The sequence below is a fragment of the Lepidothrix coronata genome, unplaced genomic scaffold, assembly GCF_001604755.1.
Source record: "Lepidothrix coronata isolate B3197 unplaced genomic scaffold, Lepidothrix_coronata-1.0 Scaffold74, whole genome shotgun sequence".
Lineage (NCBI taxonomy): Eukaryota > Metazoa > Chordata > Aves > Passeriformes > Pipridae > Lepidothrix > Lepidothrix coronata.
In genome coordinates, this window is record NW_016690254.1 from 735,408 (window position 1) to 756,892 (window position 21,485).

Below are 21,485 nucleotides of genomic sequence, written 5' to 3' on the forward strand. Positions count from 1 at the left end.
TCTTAGTGAAATCAAGCAATTTTACTTTGTCTTCCAAGACTTGGTACAACACATCAACAGTCAGTTCAATAAGCCTTGAATTTATACCAATCACACACACAAAAAAGTAACTCTCTAGCATCATATTTACTACAGCAATATTTACATTATGCCCCAGATCAAGTCAGAAAAGGCAGTTTAAAAAAAAAAAAAAAAAAAGGAGAGAAATCCTCGTGTGTACTGGAGCTTGATTTTTTAAGCACTTTAGTGAAAAAACCAAGCAGACATTCACACAGACAGCAATAAGGGCGACAGCCCAGAGCAGTCATCTCAGGAGAACAGTCAAAGAGTTTCTGACACAAGGTTTACCTTATTTCGGAACCACAGTGGAAAGCAAGTTGTCCCCAACTGATCACATATAAAACCCCAAACTACAGACAGACTGACACAGTTGTTTTATAGAAATGGGAAATAAACAGAACATTTTCTGGCTCCCTACATGATGGGCACTCACTGAACATGTCCCCATTCCAATCTGTTTGAAGCAGGACGAAAATGCAACCAGATTTTGAATACTTACTTGGTTTTTTTCTTTACTGTAAACTGCTACAGGATTCCTAAGGCTGCAGTAATGCTATGAGAAAGGATGTTACCACCCACCAATGCCATCCCGAATCTAAGGCCTCTGAGCAGTTAAACTGTAACACTGCAGAAATTCAAACTACCAAGATTGAACACACAAGTTTTACTTATCAAACCACCTATCTCATCTCTATAATCTTAATTTACGATATCTATACATATAGGCCTATATACATCTTCATGTGTACATTAAAAAAACAGGCTAGTGACAGACACTGAACTGTGCCACTGAACAGAAATCCTGGTAACTGGAGTACAAATTCAGAGAAATTTACTTCAAATTAAAGACTGTAGAAAACTGCAACTGCAGCCTCCTAGGCCTGTGCTCCTTGCATTGATTACAAGTACTGCTTACACACAGTAGTTCATCAAGAATTTTACAGGGGGGTACTGGGAAGGGTAAAGGACCTCCACAGCACAGTAGCTCACAGAACTGTAAGAGCTGTGACAGGGGGTCTACACAGCTTTTTACAAAGCATACTAGGCTCAGATTTAACACTGAAGGTAATCTTCATGTGGACTTCAATAAGACATTGTTTGACCACCAGTAAAGCAACCTGGCATTTAGAGCTAAGGACAGACAGCTGAAAACATTGGCCTTCCAAGAAAGCATTGTGACACAGCCTACTGTATCCAACACAAAGAGAACTGTGATCTCCACCAGCTACTGCTATTTTTAAGACATTCTTGTAGAACTGTTTGTCTCCCATCAAGGATGCCTACTCCAGGTACTTTACATTTCCAGTAAGGGTCATATTGGGCTTCAAGTGTATCTTTTCTTCTTTTTTTTTTTTTTTAACCAAGTCCCAAAGTTATTCTTTATAGCTGTGTTTGTGTAACACAGGAGGTACTGTGCATTCAAAATGGTAACAAGTTTAAAAATAAAGATGTGAGACTTTCAACAAATAAAAAGGAATGCGTTATTCTCTTCGGTTTCCAGTCTTCAAGGCACCTCCTGCACTAACTTACTGGGAAATAAACAAGCAGACCAAAAGTTCACTGGAAAGAGAAGAATGTGACACACCTAACTTCCTCAGAAGCACAGAGCATCAAAAATGAGACAAGGCTGGACCCAAACTAACAACAACTAAAAGCAATCTAAAAATGCTGCTGAGATGACGGGAATGCCATGAGGTTGATGTTTTCAGCTCTGTTGATTGCAGGTGATTGTTATCACAGTGATTTCTGATGGCCATTTGCGGACGGCTTTGTCTCTGAGTCTCTTGGATTGTTTGATAGATGAAGTTTATCTAATCCTGCAAAATATTAAGAATGAGATAAAACCCAGACTCTCCCATGTTTCATGCATACATGAGTTCAAAAGAATACAGAGAATCCAAATTCATCTTTGTGGTTAAGGACTTCACATTTGCTGAAGACCAGAACTGACCTTCTAGCTTCGGTAAGAATTACTTCTGGGAAATTCCCTCAGTGGTTTTTAAGTGAGAAAACCCCATTAAAACAGACAAGCATGGAAGCCAGAGAATCCTAACTTAACATTGCTGAAATCACAGGCTTAGATGTTAAGAACCAAGAAAGACTTGCAATACTTTACCCTGTCAACCTACAAAGACCTAAGTAATTACCTAAAATACTTCTTTTAAACTATAGCATCTTTCTGAAAATCACCCATTGTTGATCCGAATGTCATTGGTGATGACCATATCACCTCTCTAAAGTGTTTATATGTCTAATAACATTTTTAGGCCTACATTATTATGATTTATCTCAGTTTCCAGCCATTTGTTCTTATTGCACAGTTCTCTACTATTACTGCTAATTCAAGTCTCACATCCTGCCCCAGGCAAGTAATTAAATTACTCTTTTTTGGGGGAGGGAGGGGGAGGTGAAGAAAGATGGTAAATTTAAACATATTTTATTCACAAGAGGCATGATATCAGTCCTTCCTTGCTTGCTACAGTTCCTCTCTGAAGTCTCCTATCAAGCCTCTAAAATTAAGGATCAAAAATGGAAAGAGCTTCTAATTCATTTAGTGTAGACTATACTGAATGTTTTACTCAAGTGACATGACATACAAAGTTAAATTTCTTGCATTGCTGGAATTCCAAAACTGACTGCACTACTAAAGAACCTAAAACTCCTCAATAGTGTCTTATTTGTAAGTCCCAATATTACATGAACTCTTTTTGGTCATAGGCCAATTTTGGTTCTCATTCTTGACACTGTTTGTTATGTACAGCAGTGAAAACAAATTCAGTTTTTGTCAGGAATCTGGACATTTCAGGGTTTATAACTCCCTACTTGTGTCAAATTCAGCGACCACCTACCCTACTGCTCCTGCATTTTCAGGTCTGTTACACTGCCTTCAACATACATAGTTTTTTATTTAACACTTTATTTATAATTATTTTACAATAATTTTAACCTAATTTGCTACCAGCAGAGGTGCACTCTGAGAAGTGCTTGGAATTTGTTTCAGCATCACAACTCTGAAAGCAGTAATCAGTGAAAATTAACGAGCAACTTTTAGATGCTGCAAACTGAATCCACAGTTACAAAGAAACAATTAAGTTTCACCATTAATCCTCACAATATAAGCAAATACCACTCTGAGGATCTAAAAAGACAGGAGACTTGTTAATTAGTAAAGACAAGATGTAGCAACAACAATACATATGTACATTTTATCCTCTTAGTATCAAATGTGTTTCAAGTCTTTCTTCTATGATCAAGAAATATGAATGCACAATTTGATCAAATTTTTTGTTATATCAGGTACAGGTTTGACTCAGACATCTGCTAAGATTCTGTATATTCCATACAAAGATTTTCTTAACATGTGCTGGAAAAAAGCATCACAACAAAGCAGCGAAGACCTCCACTATTTTAGGGAACTAATAAGTTGCTTTAAACAAAAAACAGCCAACCCATACACAAGCTGCAGTTCTGGTTTGTAATAATTGCTCATTACTGTGCTCTCCAAAGGCTGAAAATCCAACTGCAGATCAGCAAGTCTCACATATCATTAAAATCAACACTGTGCTTTAGCTCTGGACTCTTCAGAAAAAACCGCAATGCTGTGAATCCTCATTTTAACTTACGGAAACTTCCACCAAAAGAAAAGTTTCCAGAACTTTACCAGTAGCATGCACATCAAGGCAACAACAATGGAGAAAGGAAATCTTCAAGCACAAACAGAATTCTCAGAGCTGTGTTACCTAATGCCTTCAGGAGCTCTTCTCGCACAGCAGAAGTGAACTTTCTGACCAGACACAATGTTGTCATGATAGCAAAGAGCAAGTTGTAAGATAGTACAATATAGAAGTTCCCCAGCCAGTTGAACCTTCCAAAGTCTCCAAGCAGATCAAATCTGGTGATTCCTGTTAAATTGCATGTAAGATTTAGATCAAAATATTTATAACATTTTTTTAAGAAACATAAAAATTTATTTCTATTACATTTACATTTGAATGCAGATTTCTTTCAGACAACACATTAGAAGACACACCGTTAAATGCACAAGACAGTGTTCTCAAGATCATGTTCTACTTTGTTGACCACTATAAAACTATACCAAAACCCTTACCAAAATGTTTCCTAAATTTCCTAGGAAAATGCTTGAATACTGTGAGTTGAAATTGTCTATTCTAGGTAAGAACTTGGCTTTTATAATTTCAATAAATAAATAAAACTAGGAAAAAAATCTAGCTTTAGCATGAAAACTGCTTGAAACTTTAGTTTCTATGAAATCCTTATTTATTCCAGAAAGGATGAAATGCCCCATGGGCTTTCTTATAAAAAAATACAGGTAGGAAAGAGCCTTTCTATGAGAGCCACAACATCTTGTGGTAAACACTAAGCCTTTGTAAGTGTTTTTCCAGAGCCATTGTTTTTGAAACCAAAGTTTAAAGACATCTTTGCAACTGCAGTTTTTCTCCTGGATAAACCCACCACTACAGCCATGGAGTATGGGGCTGAAAGACGGTGCTGACAGGTCTCCTTCACAGTGCATCTCAAACCCTGACACTCGGGCTTTGTGCTGATCAAAGGCCTGTCAATCACTACAGTTAAATGAACACAATTTTTCCAACTCGTGGAAATGTCTACAAGCTGTAGGGCCTATCCCAGAAAGCAGGAGAGGAAGAACCATAGGCTGTTCTTTTGTCAAGTCTTATCAAGTACCACACTGAATAAATGGCAGAACATTGAGATGATACCCACAAAACCATTATCTATGATTGCTAAACCATTATATTCCCAAAAAACCTCTGGCATAGATGATGTCACAGGAAAACTTGTTCTTACAACAGGCAAAAGAAGATTTGCTTTATCCCAGAACTAACACAGCAGCACCAAATGAGGCAATGACAAAACAGCCCTGGCTCTGAAGCTCCTGGAAGTGAGTTTTCTGTTATGTTATTTCGTAAAGGTTTGGGGTCTTTTAAGAACTGACTTCAACAGTGATAATAAACGAAGAGAGACAGAATTAAGGGTCAGTTACCCTCCTTTTAAGGGTAAGCTTGGCACTTAGGAATCTCATTGTGACTGGATACCAAAGACTTGCAGCTAATTATCACAATGTTAAGATACACCTAATTCTTGTACTCGGCATCAAAAAAAGATCCCAAAATGACGAAAATGAAAAGAAAAAGTTTCAAAGGATGAAGCAAAACAATCACTGAAGCTGATCAAAATAGCAACAGGGAGAAATATCAAAAAAGCTCAGAAGATCTTACCACAAAAAGAAGAAAATGGCTGCCTGAATTAACTGGTAAAGAGAGGAAGGACAATAAACTGCTTTCCCACTTAAAGGCAAACAGTGTCCTTAACATTTCCAAAGGCAGCAGTGTTTCAGTCAGACTGTGAGGTTACAGGAAAATTGAGAAAGTCAGATTTGAATGTACAGTCTTCCAGAGCTTTAGAGGAAAAGAAACAAAACAGGCAGAACACCGAGGAGAGAGTTCTCTGGAAAAGGAATAACATTCCTTGATACAAAGAGGTCCAGAAGAACAGCAACCCACAGAGCAGTGCTACAAGGACAAACAGAAATGAACCCTGACACTTCTGTTAGAGCAGGTGGGAAAATACTGTCCATATATTACATTCAACTTCTTCTTACAAATAAAAAATGTCACTGCTCATGAGAAAAGATCTGACACAGTAACATTTCGCAAACTTGTGGGAGAAAGAGATAAAAAGCTTTGGATGACTTTCTTACAGAAGAAATACCTACTGAGCTCACAGAGAAAAAAAAAAAAACAAGACTAATTTGAAAACTATTTAGTAATTGAATAGAAACCTGCATCTCTACTGCTCCAAATACATATACACAAAAGCTGGTGACAATTTACAAAATAAACTATTAGAGAATTCTTCAGGTTAAAAAAAATAGTATGTTTTTAGACTGTACATACAAAGAAGTTTAAAATCCCTGTTTACTTAAACATAACGCTCAAGAGTAGAATTCTAGGAGAACTTTTGTATATTAGAAATTTCCATTTTGTCTGCAATTGTTTGTTTCTGTGTTCCTGACTATTAAGTGCCCTGTTCCTAATTTGTTTCTCGGTGGTTAGCAGTATGGTGCTGATGGGAAACATTTTTGAAGGGCTGCTAAAAGACTGAAAAGTTCTGGGAAAAATGAATTAACTTATTTAAGTAGAATAACTTATTTTAGTAAAAACTTTCCTGGAGTTCTGGAAGAATGACAGATTAGACACATCCATCACCTACATATCTAATAAGAATGCTATGAAACATAAAAAATTCTATTTCCATTTTTAAAACTTGAAGAAGGTCAGTGCACGTATCAGATAACTTCTGCTTTTTCACCTTTCCCATAAGGATAAAGTCCAGCCTTTTCAGTATAGTCTAGAAACTTGCTTTTTTAATAAAGAGAAAAGACTATGAATCTGCTTAACATATTTATTTCTTTTCATCTATTCAGTGCCACAGGGCGGTGGCATGTAGTGCAACACACATTGATATTTTTGCAAAGCACCACATGACTCACTGTACTCTAATACACTCTATTAATCCTGTTTGGACAGCTGTGACTGTGCATTTGTTAGCTGTGTGCTAATTGTTCCATCTTTTTTCTTCTTTTATTTATCTCTATGGCAAACTATTCAGGAATTTCATTTGTTAGTCTGTTTTTTAAGTGAGTTTTACCATTAATCTGTTTCCTATGAGACAACAATGGACCCAGCGTGTACACTTACTGCCACAGAATCCGGTTATTATCAACTCTTAATCTCATGGATCATTAACAATTAATTTTATTTTCTTTTAAACAATTCTTGAATGCAGTAACTCACTGGACACAAACTAACATTTTAATTCTGTTCTGAAACACTGATTTTTCAACATAACATCTTGCTCTGTGTGCTAGAATCGTTTTACTGCTTAGATCTTTATTGTACTGTCTGTATTTTAAAACTGCACTACTTTAAATACTTGAATTATTCTTTTGCACTTTTGTGAACTTTTACTAGAGATTTTTTAAAAATGAGCTCTAGAATGCATATTTTAAGATTCAACGCTCCAAAATGCATTACAGAGGTTTTTTTGTCTGTTATAGAAATGACTACTAAATCTACTAAAACTCCTCATCCGTAGATACACCCAGTGTGGCAATATACAGTGTAGTTTACTAGAAAACATTAACTACTCTTGATTCAACAGTATTCTGGTTGAAAAGAAAATCAGCTGCAGAACTGCTGGGCACGCACTGCTGGTCTGTAGGCCTGAGCCAAAACTTCTAATCTTGTATTTAAGACTTGTACAGGTGAAGACTTTTGTTTAGTTCCACTTAATGTTCCCAATGAAATTCACATTAGCTGCAAGAATTCCACACCACTTAAACATATAATAGCCTTGAAATCTAACTTCAAGAATTCAAGCTGAAGATTACCTTATTGAACAAGGTGAAGATACAAAACGTCTTTCAAACTGGTTAAAACAGTTTAACTACTTCAAATGCTACTGCCAGTTCTTAACAATAGAATCAGAAGTTCTTCAGCTCTGCTACACTGGACTCCGAATTTTTTAATTTGAAAAATGAACTAACAAAAAATACAAGCAGATTATTTTAGAGAAAGTGAAAGTAGCCTGGTATCATTGCTGATAAAGAAAAAACTTAACAAATGAAGGGTCATTAACTGTTTTTATAAAGACATTTTCACTCAATGTTATCTCAAATGTTTTACCTGGAATCCCTGAATGTGTTTTTTGACAGAAACTGAGCACTGTAATTTCACAGTGAACATGAAATTATTTTATACTTCCCCAGACAATCAGTTTTCATAACTATTCCTCTCCTCATCTCCTGTTCTAAGTTTCCAATCTGACCTACCTTTTTAAAAGAATATATTCTGTAGAAAATGCTTCGCATCTCTTCCTTAGAAAGTATGTTCTGCAGCTCATGTACGTAGAATGTACATTCAACAGCTCACTCTGGCGTAGAAAAGAAGCCCATGCACACATACTCTTTCCATTGAAAATGATGGCAAATTAAAATACAGCTAGAGGTTGTTCTTTTGTGTTGTTGGGTGGTTTTTTTAAATTCAATTAAACATCCTTTATTACAGTGTGTTGTACTTCCATTTCACTTACCCAGTGTCCTCGACATCACTGGCAAAGCAGAGCTCAGCACCAAGATGGAGACACAGTTCCCGATGATCTGTTTGAAAATGATAAACAGTAGTTAAATGATAAATCAGATTGCTGAAGGGAACACAAAGAAAAACAGTGGTCAAGATGAAAAAGAAGAATTCTTAAAAGGTACATTCTACAAATTAAACCTAAAGCAATTTACTTTAATAATACAGTAATATATTGTTAGTCTGGCTGACTTCTGTCACACTTTCCCATATGGTGTTACACAAGATGAAGATGATCCATGAAAAAAATCAAATATGTCATCGTGTGCTTTTTAATCAAAGTGTTACATATGCTTAGATTCAAAATAATTCAAAACTACCACGTTGCAAAGCATCAACTGTTTACTTAATTCCTGCAAACGTTTTATAAAAGAATCATTCCATGGGCTTAGAAGAGACGACTGATACATCATCAGCTTAAGCCTTGGATGTAACTGCTTGCAGGATTAGCATTACTTAAAAAATTACAACAAAGAGTTTCCTTTCAATTCAATGCCTGTTGTCTACTTTAAATAGTACGAAAAAATTCACAGCTGTTAGATTTTACTCTAGTTCTTGTGAAGCCTTTATAGAGAGTAATTGAAACTTTCTTTCACAAAGGATCATTTTCTTCAGTCCTATTTCTATCAGTATCTAAAAGAAAAAAAAACGAACCTGAAAACTTTTTGAAAGTAGGTAGACATTTGTGCATTCACTATTTATCTCTACACTATTTCTGGCATACTGTAAACAATTAAAAGGAAACAGTAAGAGCATTCCAACTCTCTACAACTTATCTAGTATAACCATTCTGTGTGTTGACATACTTTCTCCCTTCCAACAATTTATAGTAAAAATATCTTCATCCATTACTTAAAAAAAACCAAAAAGCCCACAACAAAACACAAACAATGAAACACACTGAAAAACTAACTAAATTCAACATCTGTTCCTTAGTTACTGATCACCTCCCCTTGTCAGCTGTGGGAATATTTTGCCAAAAACCTAGGCATTAGGTAACAGCATTTATTATTCAGAAGCTAGTGGTAAATTGTAGAAAGTCAAATTAGCTTCAGATTGCTAAATGTTGCTCCTCAGTCTTAGTTTAATTATTCAAATTTGAATTACTTTGTCTGTATTACTTCTAGAAACCACGTTGTTCAGAACTCAAACAAGCTCCCTGAAGTACAGTTAGCACAATCAAAGTTACTCATTAGCAATACGTTTTCTTTGAAAAAAGTTCTTTCACTTGCTTTTCTATAGCCAGTTAACAAGCTCTGCCATTCCCGGCTTTTTACAAGTGAATGGATGCCATCCAAACTAAACAGAGCACATCCTTTTTCCCACTCATTCAGCATTTTGAAAATCTTCCAGTTTGTGTTTACGCAGCTTACAAACAAATACTGATCACTGCAAATGAGCCATTCAGGGCAATTACTAAGAGAGTCAGTTTGTCTTGGGTGGCAAGAAAGAGAGGAGGGGGCCATCCCCGTCCCAGACTGCACCTCACCTTTGTCATAGTTGTGTCATCCTTCCTGGGAGTGAAATTTTCAAAAAAACGAAGACTGTAGAAGCCAACAACAGAGGATACCATGAGATAGCTGTGAGAATCAAGGAAAAAGGAACCTCCAAGGAATGCAAGCTTCACTCAAGTTCTCAGCAGTCTCCTAAAAGTCTTAAGAACTAAAGAAAAAAGAAACAAAAACACTTCAAGTGTTTGAGAAGGACTGACCTATCTCTTTCTTCTTTACAGGCAAGTGTCTTAGTAAATTACCAGTGTCCCAGAAAACTAGATAGAATACTTGTTAACAGACAGAATTCTTACAGAAAGGATACAAAATCAAAATGATTTCAAGTGCTGCTCCCACAAAGCCAAAGGTGGATAGGGAGGCATTTCCTATTCCAGGCCCCTACAAGAAGAAAAAACTTTGCATAATTTCACAGAATCACAGAATTTAATAAGATACATAACACTTCATAAAGTTAACATCTACCAGGACCAAAAAATTAACATCTTCCATGAATATAGCCTTTTCTGAATACAGTGTTTTAGGGGTGTTCTGATGTCCTAACCTGCAAGTCCCACATCCCATGAAACGGCATCAGCAGCTTTGAAACTGCAGTGAGATGTGTTGCCAAGACAGAAGGGATAATGATTCACTTTGGATGCACTCTGCACCCACCCACCAGGCTGTGTTTTATACATACTCCACTGCTTTGGAAACTAAAATAAGATGCCTCAAAGTTACACATTTCTAGTTGTTCACAGCACCACTGGCAGAGTGGCCATCACACTGAACACCTTGTACAGCTCTGGCAGCTCATACCCAGCTAAGCCCTGGGGAAAGCACTACAAAGTTAATAAAACAGCCCTCGTGATTAAAGATACTATGAGTCAATGAGCTGTTCTTTACTTTCTTCAAGTATTTTTATAGTAAAGAAGGAAAAAATGACATGTTTTCTAAGAGGAACACAAACCAAGTCAAGCTTTTCATATTGTTTTTTAATATAGATTCTTAAATTGAACATTACTAGTCTGTATGAAAGTAGAAGATGTAAGTAAAGCACAAACTTTACAGCTTTGCTTTACTGAATCACTGTATCTACATAAAGCTTCTGCACTAGTTTTCATATGAACTCACTATAACATGACATGTAATAAATGTTTGTGTTTGCACAGGAACAAAATCTAGAAGCAAAGTCAAGGTCAAGGCTCATTAGTTTCCGTGTTATTAAAGCAGAAGTTCTCACTTGCACTTCTGTAAGGACTCCAAAGTTTTACCAAACTTATAAAAATCGTAAAAAAAGTTTACTTTACCCCTGATCCCTTTGGCATTGCAGTCTCATCTACCAACAGGTAAAGAATGTTGAGAGCAACCAAGAGAACAGAAATGGACTATAAAGTAGAAACAGTCTTGTTACTTAAAAGTATTCCACATGCTTAAAAGGTATACATTTATCCCCATCGGACTCCATAATGTCAAGTTCTTTTAAAATGGTCCAGAAATATCCAGAAATATCAAGATTGTTGCTTAAACACACATCACCCAAAAATTTTAAAATTATTCCCCCCTACAAACAAAGAATTCTTCATAATTTTTGTTGAGGAAAAAGAAAAAGATAAAAGGAGAAAAAAAAAGGGAGCGAGAGTTCTTACCGTCTCAATCAGTAGCAATATCATGACAGCTGGATAGACTAAATTCCTTTCCCAAGCAGAAGCTTTTTTCCTCCTTTCTGTCCAGAAGAGAAAAACCAGAAGCTTAATAGCATAGATCACCTTTGAATATAACAAGTAAGAATCATTCAGCTATCTATAAACTCTTGTTGTACCTACAGGTAACAACAGTAACTTTATCTGGAACAAACATCAACCAGTTCATAAAAACATCCCCCCTGCAGAGCTGTACAAAGCAATGCCAAAAATATGAAGCCTCTCTAGAGAAAGGCTGGGGAGACAGAACTAACAGATTTTTCTCTCTTGCATGCTTTACCCTAGCTTTTTCTTCTCCTGGCACACAGCAGTTCTACAAAGTTGAAAATACACTGAATTTAAAAATATGCTGTTTACATGTATATATTAGCAGGACCTAAAGGGACAGAACAGAATTTCTGATATTTAAATGGTATTTTCCTCTTGTAAGGCAAGAAAGACAAGACCAACTTCACTGGACATCACCAGCATGTGCAAAAAAACCCCCACAATTCCTTCTTACCAGTCTTAGTTTGCACACAACAAATTGATAAATGCAAAAATCCCACAAACCTTTGAATAAGTAAGGAAATCTCTGCTGAGTTGCTGCCATCACTTTTCAGTTTTAAAAGACACAAACCTGCTAAGAATTATTTTACTGCTCTTTAACACAATTTGACTTTTATAAAAAGAAGTCAAAAAGGAAAAGTGTTGTCTTAGATTAACACAAATAATCATAAACATATTATTAATTATGAGAAGACCACAGTATTGAGCTCCATGCAAGGAAGTCAAGTGTTTCAATTTCTCTAAAATTATGTTAAAAATAAGATCCAAATCAGAGTCGCTACTTAAATTTGTTTGTTGGAGGGGCGCAAGGATTCTGTGTCGTGTATTTATAGAAACTATGACAATTTGTAGGGCACAAATCTGGTTAAGAACAAACTGCAATCAATCAAGCCACTGATACAAGCTAAACACAGCACCTTAAGGTCATTTATTGAACTATAATTCACAGGAAACACTGGAAAAGTTCATTACCTAGATTTGTTTTCTTGCTTTTCACTTTTTCAAGCTCCCGTTCCAGCTCTACTGTCTGGTATTCCACTGTGGAAGATACACCTTTTAAAAAAGAACACAGTATTTTGGATGAGACTAAGTAGTGTAAGACACACGGTGACAATTCAGATTTAGGAAGCATCACATTAACACCTGTGACTTGAAACTGCAGGTGTTTCTTTGAGACTCTTCAACTGCTTTTCAAAAAACAGTCAAGAGCCTCTAACTCTGTCTAACCAGCAGAGTTCAGCACATCAGAGGTTTCAGTGTGATCTGTGATCCAGGCCTGTCCTGCTGAGAACAGCTATGGCTAAGCTTTTGCACAGGTCCAATGACCACAGCATGACAGGCAGGATGTGTCAAATGCCTCACTCTTGCATCCCTATATGATTCTTGCCTTCAAGGGCATTATTACTCAGCAACACAAAGGCAAAGCGGAGCTTTGCCTCCAAAGTGTCTAGAGCTCCACTTTCAGCTTCTGCCCCACCTTCCCTTTCCTCAGCAAGCTCAGTTTGCATACTGTTGACCTGCTTGGTAAAATGTCTTCTGCTCATACCAGTTTGCCTGATCTGTCAGTCTCTCCGTGCAACAGAGCTCCCCTCTGACAGCCACAATCAGATATTGCCCACAACCCCACAAGGCCATACTCTTCCACTTTCCTTTTCACAGTTTACAGCATACCTGTGTCACTGTTGTGCAACTCCTCATACTCTCTCCTCTGCAGCAGCTGAAAACTGACAACCATAATATTAACTCTTTTCTTCCTGCTAATTTTTTCCCTAAAAGTTGCTCAGCGACTTTTTTTCCTATCCCTACACAGCCTCTAGGAAACCCAGCCCATTTTCTCTCTCCATTATTTTTCTCTTCAACCTTCCATGCTCTTCCAACCACTTCTCTTTCCCAGTGGTTTCCCTCCTTGATGCCAGTTCCTCCACAAACACTGCACAATGTTCAGGTACTGACACAGCTCTGCAATGATGACTAGAAATCTGCTGTTTCAGTTCCCATCTCATTATTCCTCCTTTAGCTTTCACTCTCTGCAATCACAAACTGAAAATATTCCTCCTCAGATAAGTTAGAAACACCCTCCACTCACCCTTGCCCCACTTTCATCCCTTTTATTTCTCAATAATTTCACCTGAAAATAAGAGTTCATATTTTCCCTGTCTATTCTAGACCAATCTCACTCTGCAAAAACACTCTGTGGCAGTGACAGTTCAAGGTCTTAACAAATCCAAAGTCCTCTCCTGTTATCATTTGTCTCAATTTACATTCACACCCTTCACCTGTTGGCCATTCCCTACCCACAGCCTCACCTTTGGCTGTGGGCCCTGTAGTAGCACCATGCTCCAGATACTTTTTTTAATATGAGATTAATATTCTTCTCCAGGCTTTTATCTCATATCTTGATCATTTGGCTACAAAAAGTAAACAGCACTTAGGCTGCTGGCACACTAGCACTACTTTGTAGTCCAGTCTCATTATTTCCTTATTTTCTGTTGTCTGCTCATCCATCCAGCGATCTCAGTACAAGAAAAGAAGGTTACTCTTTTTACTGCAGAGTATTAATACTGATTTGTTCAATGCAGTCAAATCATCAATGAGACATCCAACTGTTTCAAATATTAATTTTTACACATTTAATCAAATGTTCTTCACACACATTTTTGCATATAACACATAACCTCTGTGCTACGCCTAAACATTTATCTTGGATTATAGTGACATAATGTGTGGGGGGTAATATTTACAGGGCTTCAAATATATAAATATCTCTAATCCCAGGACTAACCAGTAAGACCTCCAAACACTGTTCTGTAACAACTTTTACTCACCTGAAGTGCTTGAAATATGAATGTCAGTTTAATTTCTCCATGTTTTTCAATGAGTAATCATAATGTGGGTTTTCAGAAAAAGTCATGTCTTTTAAAAAAAGCCCCTGAAGCTACTTATCACTATAAAAATAAGCTTTTGTGCTGATGCATTCTCTCTGAAAAAAAATCTAAAACATCTTTTTTATGGAATGACTAATTACTATGAGGTGGGGAAAAGGACAGATATAGAGCTCAGTGGGAAAAGAACTTTAATGGAAACAGTTGAAAAAGAAGGAAAACTCAAGTCGGTATCTGACACTTTCTTCTTCTCCATAACTGATTTAGGGGTCTCTGAGGAAAAGCTCAATTGAATATATATGTTGTTTTCTCCCCTCAATATAAAAATCCAGAGCTCAAAACACTGATTTCATAGGAGTCTTTTCAGCAAAGTCAGTATGATCACATTAGGTCCCCAAGAGACAGGTCAGTAGAAATCCTGAATCATATCTAAGTGCTGTTGTAGTTCCTCCTTAAAAGCAGTTGCAAACAACAGGTTGCTATACAAAAGGATATTTTACGAGAGGGGAAGGCAAAGTTTCAGATCAGTCAAAAGAGTATTTGAAAAGGATGCAGCTCAATTCTTAAAAGCTCTCTAACATTAGCTTTATTTCAAACACGCACAAAGTTCAATGTCAGCGCTGTCTAGCCAATAAATCAAATTGGTAGACGAGACTTGTTTGGACTAGCAATGAAAAGTTAGAAGGGATTCTCCAAGAAAGCCACAAAGCAGCTCATTTAAGGTCAATTTAACGGTATTATTCTGTTTTTCTTCCAGCCCCGACATAAGATTTCAGTACCTCAAAGGAAATTGTAAGAGTATCTATTTGCATTCCCCCAAGGTGATTGGCAGTTCAACACCAATTAGTTCAAAATTACACTGTTACTAGTGTGCAATAAAAACAACACCTTTCATCTTTCTTACATAGGTAAGGATACCTTCAGAGCCAATAACTTTGATCAAGTAAGTATTTTTGATCCTACCCCACCCGTCTCTTTGGATTCAGGAAAACTAATAGCTGAAGGCAACTTTTTTCTTTTAATATAAAAAAGTCCCAGCTTTATTCTTCGACTGTAGGAGTGATGTGGGTACTGAAATATAATACACTGGAAACAAACATTTTCCCAAAGCCCAGTATCTCTTCAATAGATAAAAATACTAGGGTAGATAACACAATCAAACTTTCCCCTCCCTCCTCCTCCAATTTTCAGTTAGACACTGCAGACACCTGAGGAGGAAGAAAATTAGTTCCCACAAAGAAGATCTACAGTTTCACAGTTAGATTTATTTTCAAATACGAAGAGCTTTACAGTCATCAAGTATCGCTTAAGCCCCTGCTCTGGTCCTCCTCAGTTTTAATAAAAATTGAACTCTTTGGTTATATATATAAGTCAAGTATATATTTCAGAACACTTCACTGCAAACCTGCCCAGCAGGGTTACTTTAGCACATATATTTCCACCACCAACACTGTGGAAGAGTTGCAATAGCCGTGGCAGGGGAAATGTGTAGCCAGATTATATCTGCTGTGATACAGCAACAAAGAGATTTACACAGTTTCTGTGTTAAAACACAGATTATGGCCTCTAACATCACAGCACTAGATTTACTGACGTAATTAGTACCACCTTCATTTGTACACATTTTTTAAAAATGCAATAAACATGGTAAGCACGAGCCTTCCTAGTTCTGGCAATAATGATGTCTATTTTTCTGGCATAATTTGTATGCATTAGAAAGACTTCTAGAAGAGAAGATGAAGCTTTCCATGCTTGCCATATTAAGTGAGAACCATGCTTAAATTTACTTAACTACTCACAAAAATCCTGCAGAGTATCTTCTTGCACATATATTGGCCCCAACCTACGTGCTATATCCAAGTTTAGATTTTCATTTACTTTTCAGCTTAAGTCCACTAATTTTCTCTGTACACCAAACGATGGTTTTTCAAGCATTCCTTCAGGTGGGGGTGCCAATGCCATTTCCTCAGCATGGGAAACAGAGGAATTCAGCTCCCTCTCCTGTCACAGGACATTTAAGCCCCCACATCTTTCACCGCTGAGCAGTAGGCTGGTGAGTGCTCCCTGGACCATGGGTGGGTTGTCGTTCCACTTTTCACTGAATACCAACCCATGTGCTGAAAGAGAACCCAGTCTTTCACTAGCAGCTGGGGAGCCACTTGCACACGTCCTAAATCCAGACCCATTTAGCAGACACCTTCACACAGACTAGGTCCACCCCACGAGTTATATTAAACTGCAATATGAACAACTGTTGCACAGACTTCTGCACAGAAAAACAGCAGAAAAGCATCACCTAAATAATCACATTCCCTACCTGAACAGCAGAACCTGCCCTGTACTACTTCTAATTGATACCTGAATAACCATCAGGTCGTTTTTTTGTCGTACACAAGCACAATCACCATGACAACATAAAATACTTCATAACAAATATCTTACAGTTCCCAGATAACATCAAACACACAGAATAATCATAATTACCCTATCACAGCTTCAAAGACCTTCACTGCATGCACCTTTTTGTGTGCCTGTATGTGACTGCACATAGAAACATGTGTAATAGTATAGAAACCTGGCCTTCCAAAAAAGCAAAGGTGAATGTTACTTTTAAACTGAAACAATGGCTGATTTTAGCACAAAAAAATCATTACATCTCCAGAATTTTTAAACACTGGAATAAAGATGACCACCATGATGTCTGCTATCAAAGGTACTTTCCCTCACCAAGTAACTTTGAAAGGAGACTTATTGGACCTCAAAGAAGGAAGGATTGAGATATATGACAGAAGACTGAAAAGTAGGAGAGAAAAAGCAGGAAATTAAGAAAATGAAGACTAAAATAAGACATAAGACAGCACAACAACAGGTTTGTCATGACATGAATATTCTTTGGTTTTCCAACCTGAAAGAATTGTGGATGGATGGCTTATCTGTGCAGTTAAAAGCAAGTCAGAAGATCCGCACGTGATTTCCAGGTTTACTGAACCAATACATTTTCCATAATTGGTACCTGCCATGTTGCAATACTCTTTCTCTTGGAAGCCAAAGCTTCATACTGTTTTTTAAATACTTCCAAACAGAAACACCTTATTAAGAAACGCAAGACTGTAATATTAAATACAAGAAGTCTATATTTTTATAATTATGTATTTTAATTATTTATTAATATAATTATTCAAAGTATTAAATTCATCAAATAGCTCCTAGAATATAAAGGACTGCTCTGATTTTTAATGGATTATTGCCTTAGATTCTGAATAACAATGAACTGAAACACAAAAAACCCTCCAAATTGAAAACAAAACGCACATTGTAGGAAGTGGAATCTTTTGCTTACAGTGGTTCTTCAGACAAGGTTAAAATTGAGTCATTTACCAAGTCAAGATATTTTGCAGTAACAGTTGTGGGTCTGGTCACTGTTCAGTTGCTTACTCACAACATTCACACATTAGAGCTGATGAACATGTTAAAAACAAACCCAAAGGGAACCACACACATAAGGGCCAATCTTGAACAACCCAGTGAGCAATGAAACACACACATATAACGCTTTCTACACGCTAAGATGTCAAAATTTTGAATTTTAAGAGAAAACAGTGAGACCAATGCTCCTGAGCAGAACCATTCTACCCTACATACTGCATCTGGAGGAGAATCACAACAAGCATACCATACATACCATTAAGCTTCCTCTGAATTGCTTCTTCCTCCAAAGTGATGATATACATCTGCTCATCTAGGTCTTCCAGGATCTGTATTTGGAAACACAAACATGAACTGAGTATCAGAGGCATTTTTTTTCCTGACAGCACTAATATAATCAGGTTCACTTTGCTCCAGTAACCTATATTTTAAATATGGAGTCTACACTCCTAAATATGGAGTCTACAATACTGACACAAATGAGAACTCCACAGAAACATTATTCCATTCTGCTACAGATCTGTTTCTTTACTGCAAGTAAACTTCCTGTTAAGTTTTTATTTACGTTCAGTTTCAGTCTAAAGAGATGGAACAGTATATCTGACCTACCTTCAAATCATATCAACCCTCACACTCGATTTAAACAAAAATAACTGCAGATTTCGAAAAAGGATATTAAAAAGTTAACTTTTCACAGAAGCCAGTATTTCAAGCAAATATAAATTGCTATTGGAAGCTAAAACCAAATAAATTAAGTCTGTCTACCTTACTATCAGGTGCTTTGAGATTAAAATTTATGGATAGCAAAACAGTACATATTATCTTTGTATTTCCAGGATTGAACTGACCAATGAAAAGGAATGCAAGACTAAGTGCACCCAAATTTTAGTAACTATGAACAAGGAAATGCAATAGCCAATCACTAGAGCACTTGTACGTGGTACAAACTTCTCCCATCCCTCACAGCACTCAGGATGTGAACAGAAGAATATCTGTGCATAAAAAGTTCTTTGCTATGCCAACTACCCACATTTCACCCATCTAAGTGTACCCCCAGGTACCCTTCCTGTTATACAGCCTTTGTTTGCTCTCGGATCCTTTGCTCCTGAACTCAGAACAAACCCACACTTTTCAGGTGTTTGTAAAACACAGTAGGGAATACTGGCAATGAATAATACTAGTAGCATTGATAAAAACTGAAAAATCAGAGGAAGTTTGTATTATTATAAGAAAAACTTTCTGTGGAAAAAAAAACAGGCTCTTGTGCTATATAAAAAATTTCAAATGAGTACACAAGTCATGGCTATAGAAACTCTGATCACCTGAAGTCAGAATTCCATAGAAGTGCAAGCATGCTAAAAGAAAGTACCCAAATGCCATTCTACCTTCGCACAGGTTGCACAGGACAGAATTGTGTGGCACTTACTGTCGGCTTCACCAGCAACTGACCCATTACTGTAAACATCCGTGAGAGCCCCACTGGCGTGCACACTGTGGGGGAAGAGAGAGCATGCAAAACAGTCACTTGTAAGAAAAAGACCAATTTTTTATTGGACACTCACTGTGCTATTCCACACATAACCATTTCTTGGTTTTGAAGAGAACTGCAAGAGCTTCAAGGTCCAAAGGTGAAGTTTTAAGCACATTGCAATCATATGATTTTTGAACAAGACGAGCATCTCTCCCCTTCAAGAGCTTAACTGTGATTTTTTTCTTTCGGCAACAAGGAACATCATATTATCAGATATCTTAAAATTTTCTCAACTAATTATTTATTCAAAGCATGTGGCACCAGAGGATATGTCTACACTAGTAAATCCAGCAGTGCCAGGATGCATTCCGGGGCTTTAAGAATGGATTGCCCACACCAGTATTTTGCTAGAACTATCCCTGGTATGATCTGCCCTGAGCCAATTAGCACATTCTCAAACAATTCTCAGTGCAGTTCTGGAGTTCATGCATCCCAGGAACCATTATCATGAGGCAAGACATACACAGACACCTTCTGCCAACTGCAATATCCTGAATGGAATGACACTGGCTGGCCACTGCACTGGAGAACATCTCAGGCCCATTACAACTATTAGCACAGGTATAGCTGCAAGGTCAAGAGATCCCAAAGCCGCTTTGCTCTGAAAGTCATCCTGTAACTTCACTTGGTAACAGGCTCAGCTGCCAGAGTTTAAGCTACTTGCTAAGAAATAACAACGGGTCCTTTCCGATCCTAGCCTGTGATGGTTTCCAGGAACGCTGCACATATGCTTCTTGGGAGAAAGGCTCAATGTGCTAATAGAAAATTATTATTAAAAAGTAACAGTTTAGGGAGAACAGGTTTCGAATACTGAAACCTGTAGGAGATGAAGGAATTTGTAACAGCACAGAGGAGGTTATATATTTATAGTTTCCATTATAATAAAAGTGTTGCCAAAAAAAAAAAAGGAGAAGCACAGAAGCACACAAGATTTTATAGTAAGGATTACATTTATTTTTATTAACTAGTGCTTCACTGTAACTTCTATGTATCACAGGAAAAATACAAGATATTCAAAAATCTAACTTAAGTCAGTCTTCCTTTACTGCAGAGGAAGCCTGCAGGAAAAGGAGAAAAGAGAAAGGAAGTGATGCTCCAAATCACCGCTGCAATAGGCTTTACTCAAACACTGCTGCAGCAACTAAACCAGCTGAAGATCTACAGGAGCTCCACTCCAGCAGCTGACTCACTGCTGTTATGCTGCCCTTTCAGCTACACAGATCTAACAGCTTTTGGAGGGCCTTAAATAACCTCAGTGATTTGCTTGTACAAGACACACGTAACTCTTCCAAAAACTGGCATTTAATCACAACGATTTTGGTGAACTGGTTTACAACAGCCCCAGAACACAGGCCGTGTTTTCAGCTCTGCTGAAACAAAACTACGGGGCAGATGCAGAAGTTTTGTAAACCAACTTCCCATTATTAGTACCTCTTGTGAATCACACTCTGGAACAGGCTGCACCAGACACCAAGAACCACAGTGTTTTACCTCTCCCAGCTTCCTCCAAAGTGGATTTGGGAATCTGCACACACAGAGAACCTAGGGAGATTCACCAAGGTCTCTTTCATAGACAGATCTGCTTAGTATTAGGGACATTTCAGATTATCATTCCCCACCCCTTCTCCACAGTGGCAGCCCTGGGTTAGCTCTGAACATATCAAGCTTGGAGAAGGGATGACACCATGACAGTCTAGAAAGGGATATGTTCTGTCCCTCTCAGCAGTTTTCTAGAAAGCATTCAGGGATGGGGTTGAGATTATAAGTGGGATTTGGAGCCTTCCATAATGTTTCTTATTCCCCTAAATACGGAAGACTCAACTCTGGCTAAGACCAGTTGATATAAAGTTGGGGGTTTTATTGCATTTGTTTTAAATGCAATTGCATAACTGACCTGCAGACTGGCCAGATACCAGCTCTGTGATTATGAAACCTGACTGCACCATCTTCCAACTCCTGTCTACACAGCAACATTTTCAATTACAAAAGGAAGAAAGGTAGTTTACTGAATATAGGACAAAGCATTCCAAAATAATTTTCTCACCATATTGCCAACCTCCTGCAGACATTTCATTTAAAAGTTGTGCTTTTCTTTGCAGAATGGAGTTCCTATTTTTCACCTACCTACTTTAACAAGTTATAAGTTAAAATTGTTTTGGGTGAGGTCT

At 37.3% G+C, this 21,485-nt stretch overlaps 1 protein-coding gene across 1 annotated transcript in view; it reads right to left on the minus strand.

The window, feature by feature from the left end:
* The window catches only part of LMBR1 (limb development membrane protein 1), a 66,770-nt gene continuing 45,285 nt past the window's right edge, over window positions 1–21,485 (minus strand). Inside the window, exons 8-17 of the mRNA XM_017819403.1 lie at window positions 19,213–19,277; window positions 18,043–18,115; window positions 12,451–12,531; window positions 11,377–11,453; window positions 11,038–11,115; window positions 10,056–10,129; window positions 9,730–9,820; window positions 8,194–8,260; window positions 3,801–3,962; window positions 1–1,877 (exon numbers count right to left, since the gene is read on the minus strand). Coding sequence (XP_017674892.1) covers window positions 1,795–1,877; window positions 3,801–3,962; window positions 8,194–8,260; window positions 9,730–9,820; window positions 10,056–10,129; window positions 11,038–11,115; window positions 11,377–11,453; window positions 12,451–12,531; window positions 18,043–18,115; window positions 19,213–19,277 — 851 coding nt within the window. The 3' untranslated portion in view covers window positions 1–1,794. The remainder of the gene's footprint in view (window positions 1,878–3,800; window positions 3,963–8,193; window positions 8,261–9,729; window positions 9,821–10,055; window positions 10,130–11,037; window positions 11,116–11,376; window positions 11,454–12,450; window positions 12,532–18,042; window positions 18,116–19,212; window positions 19,278–21,485) is intronic.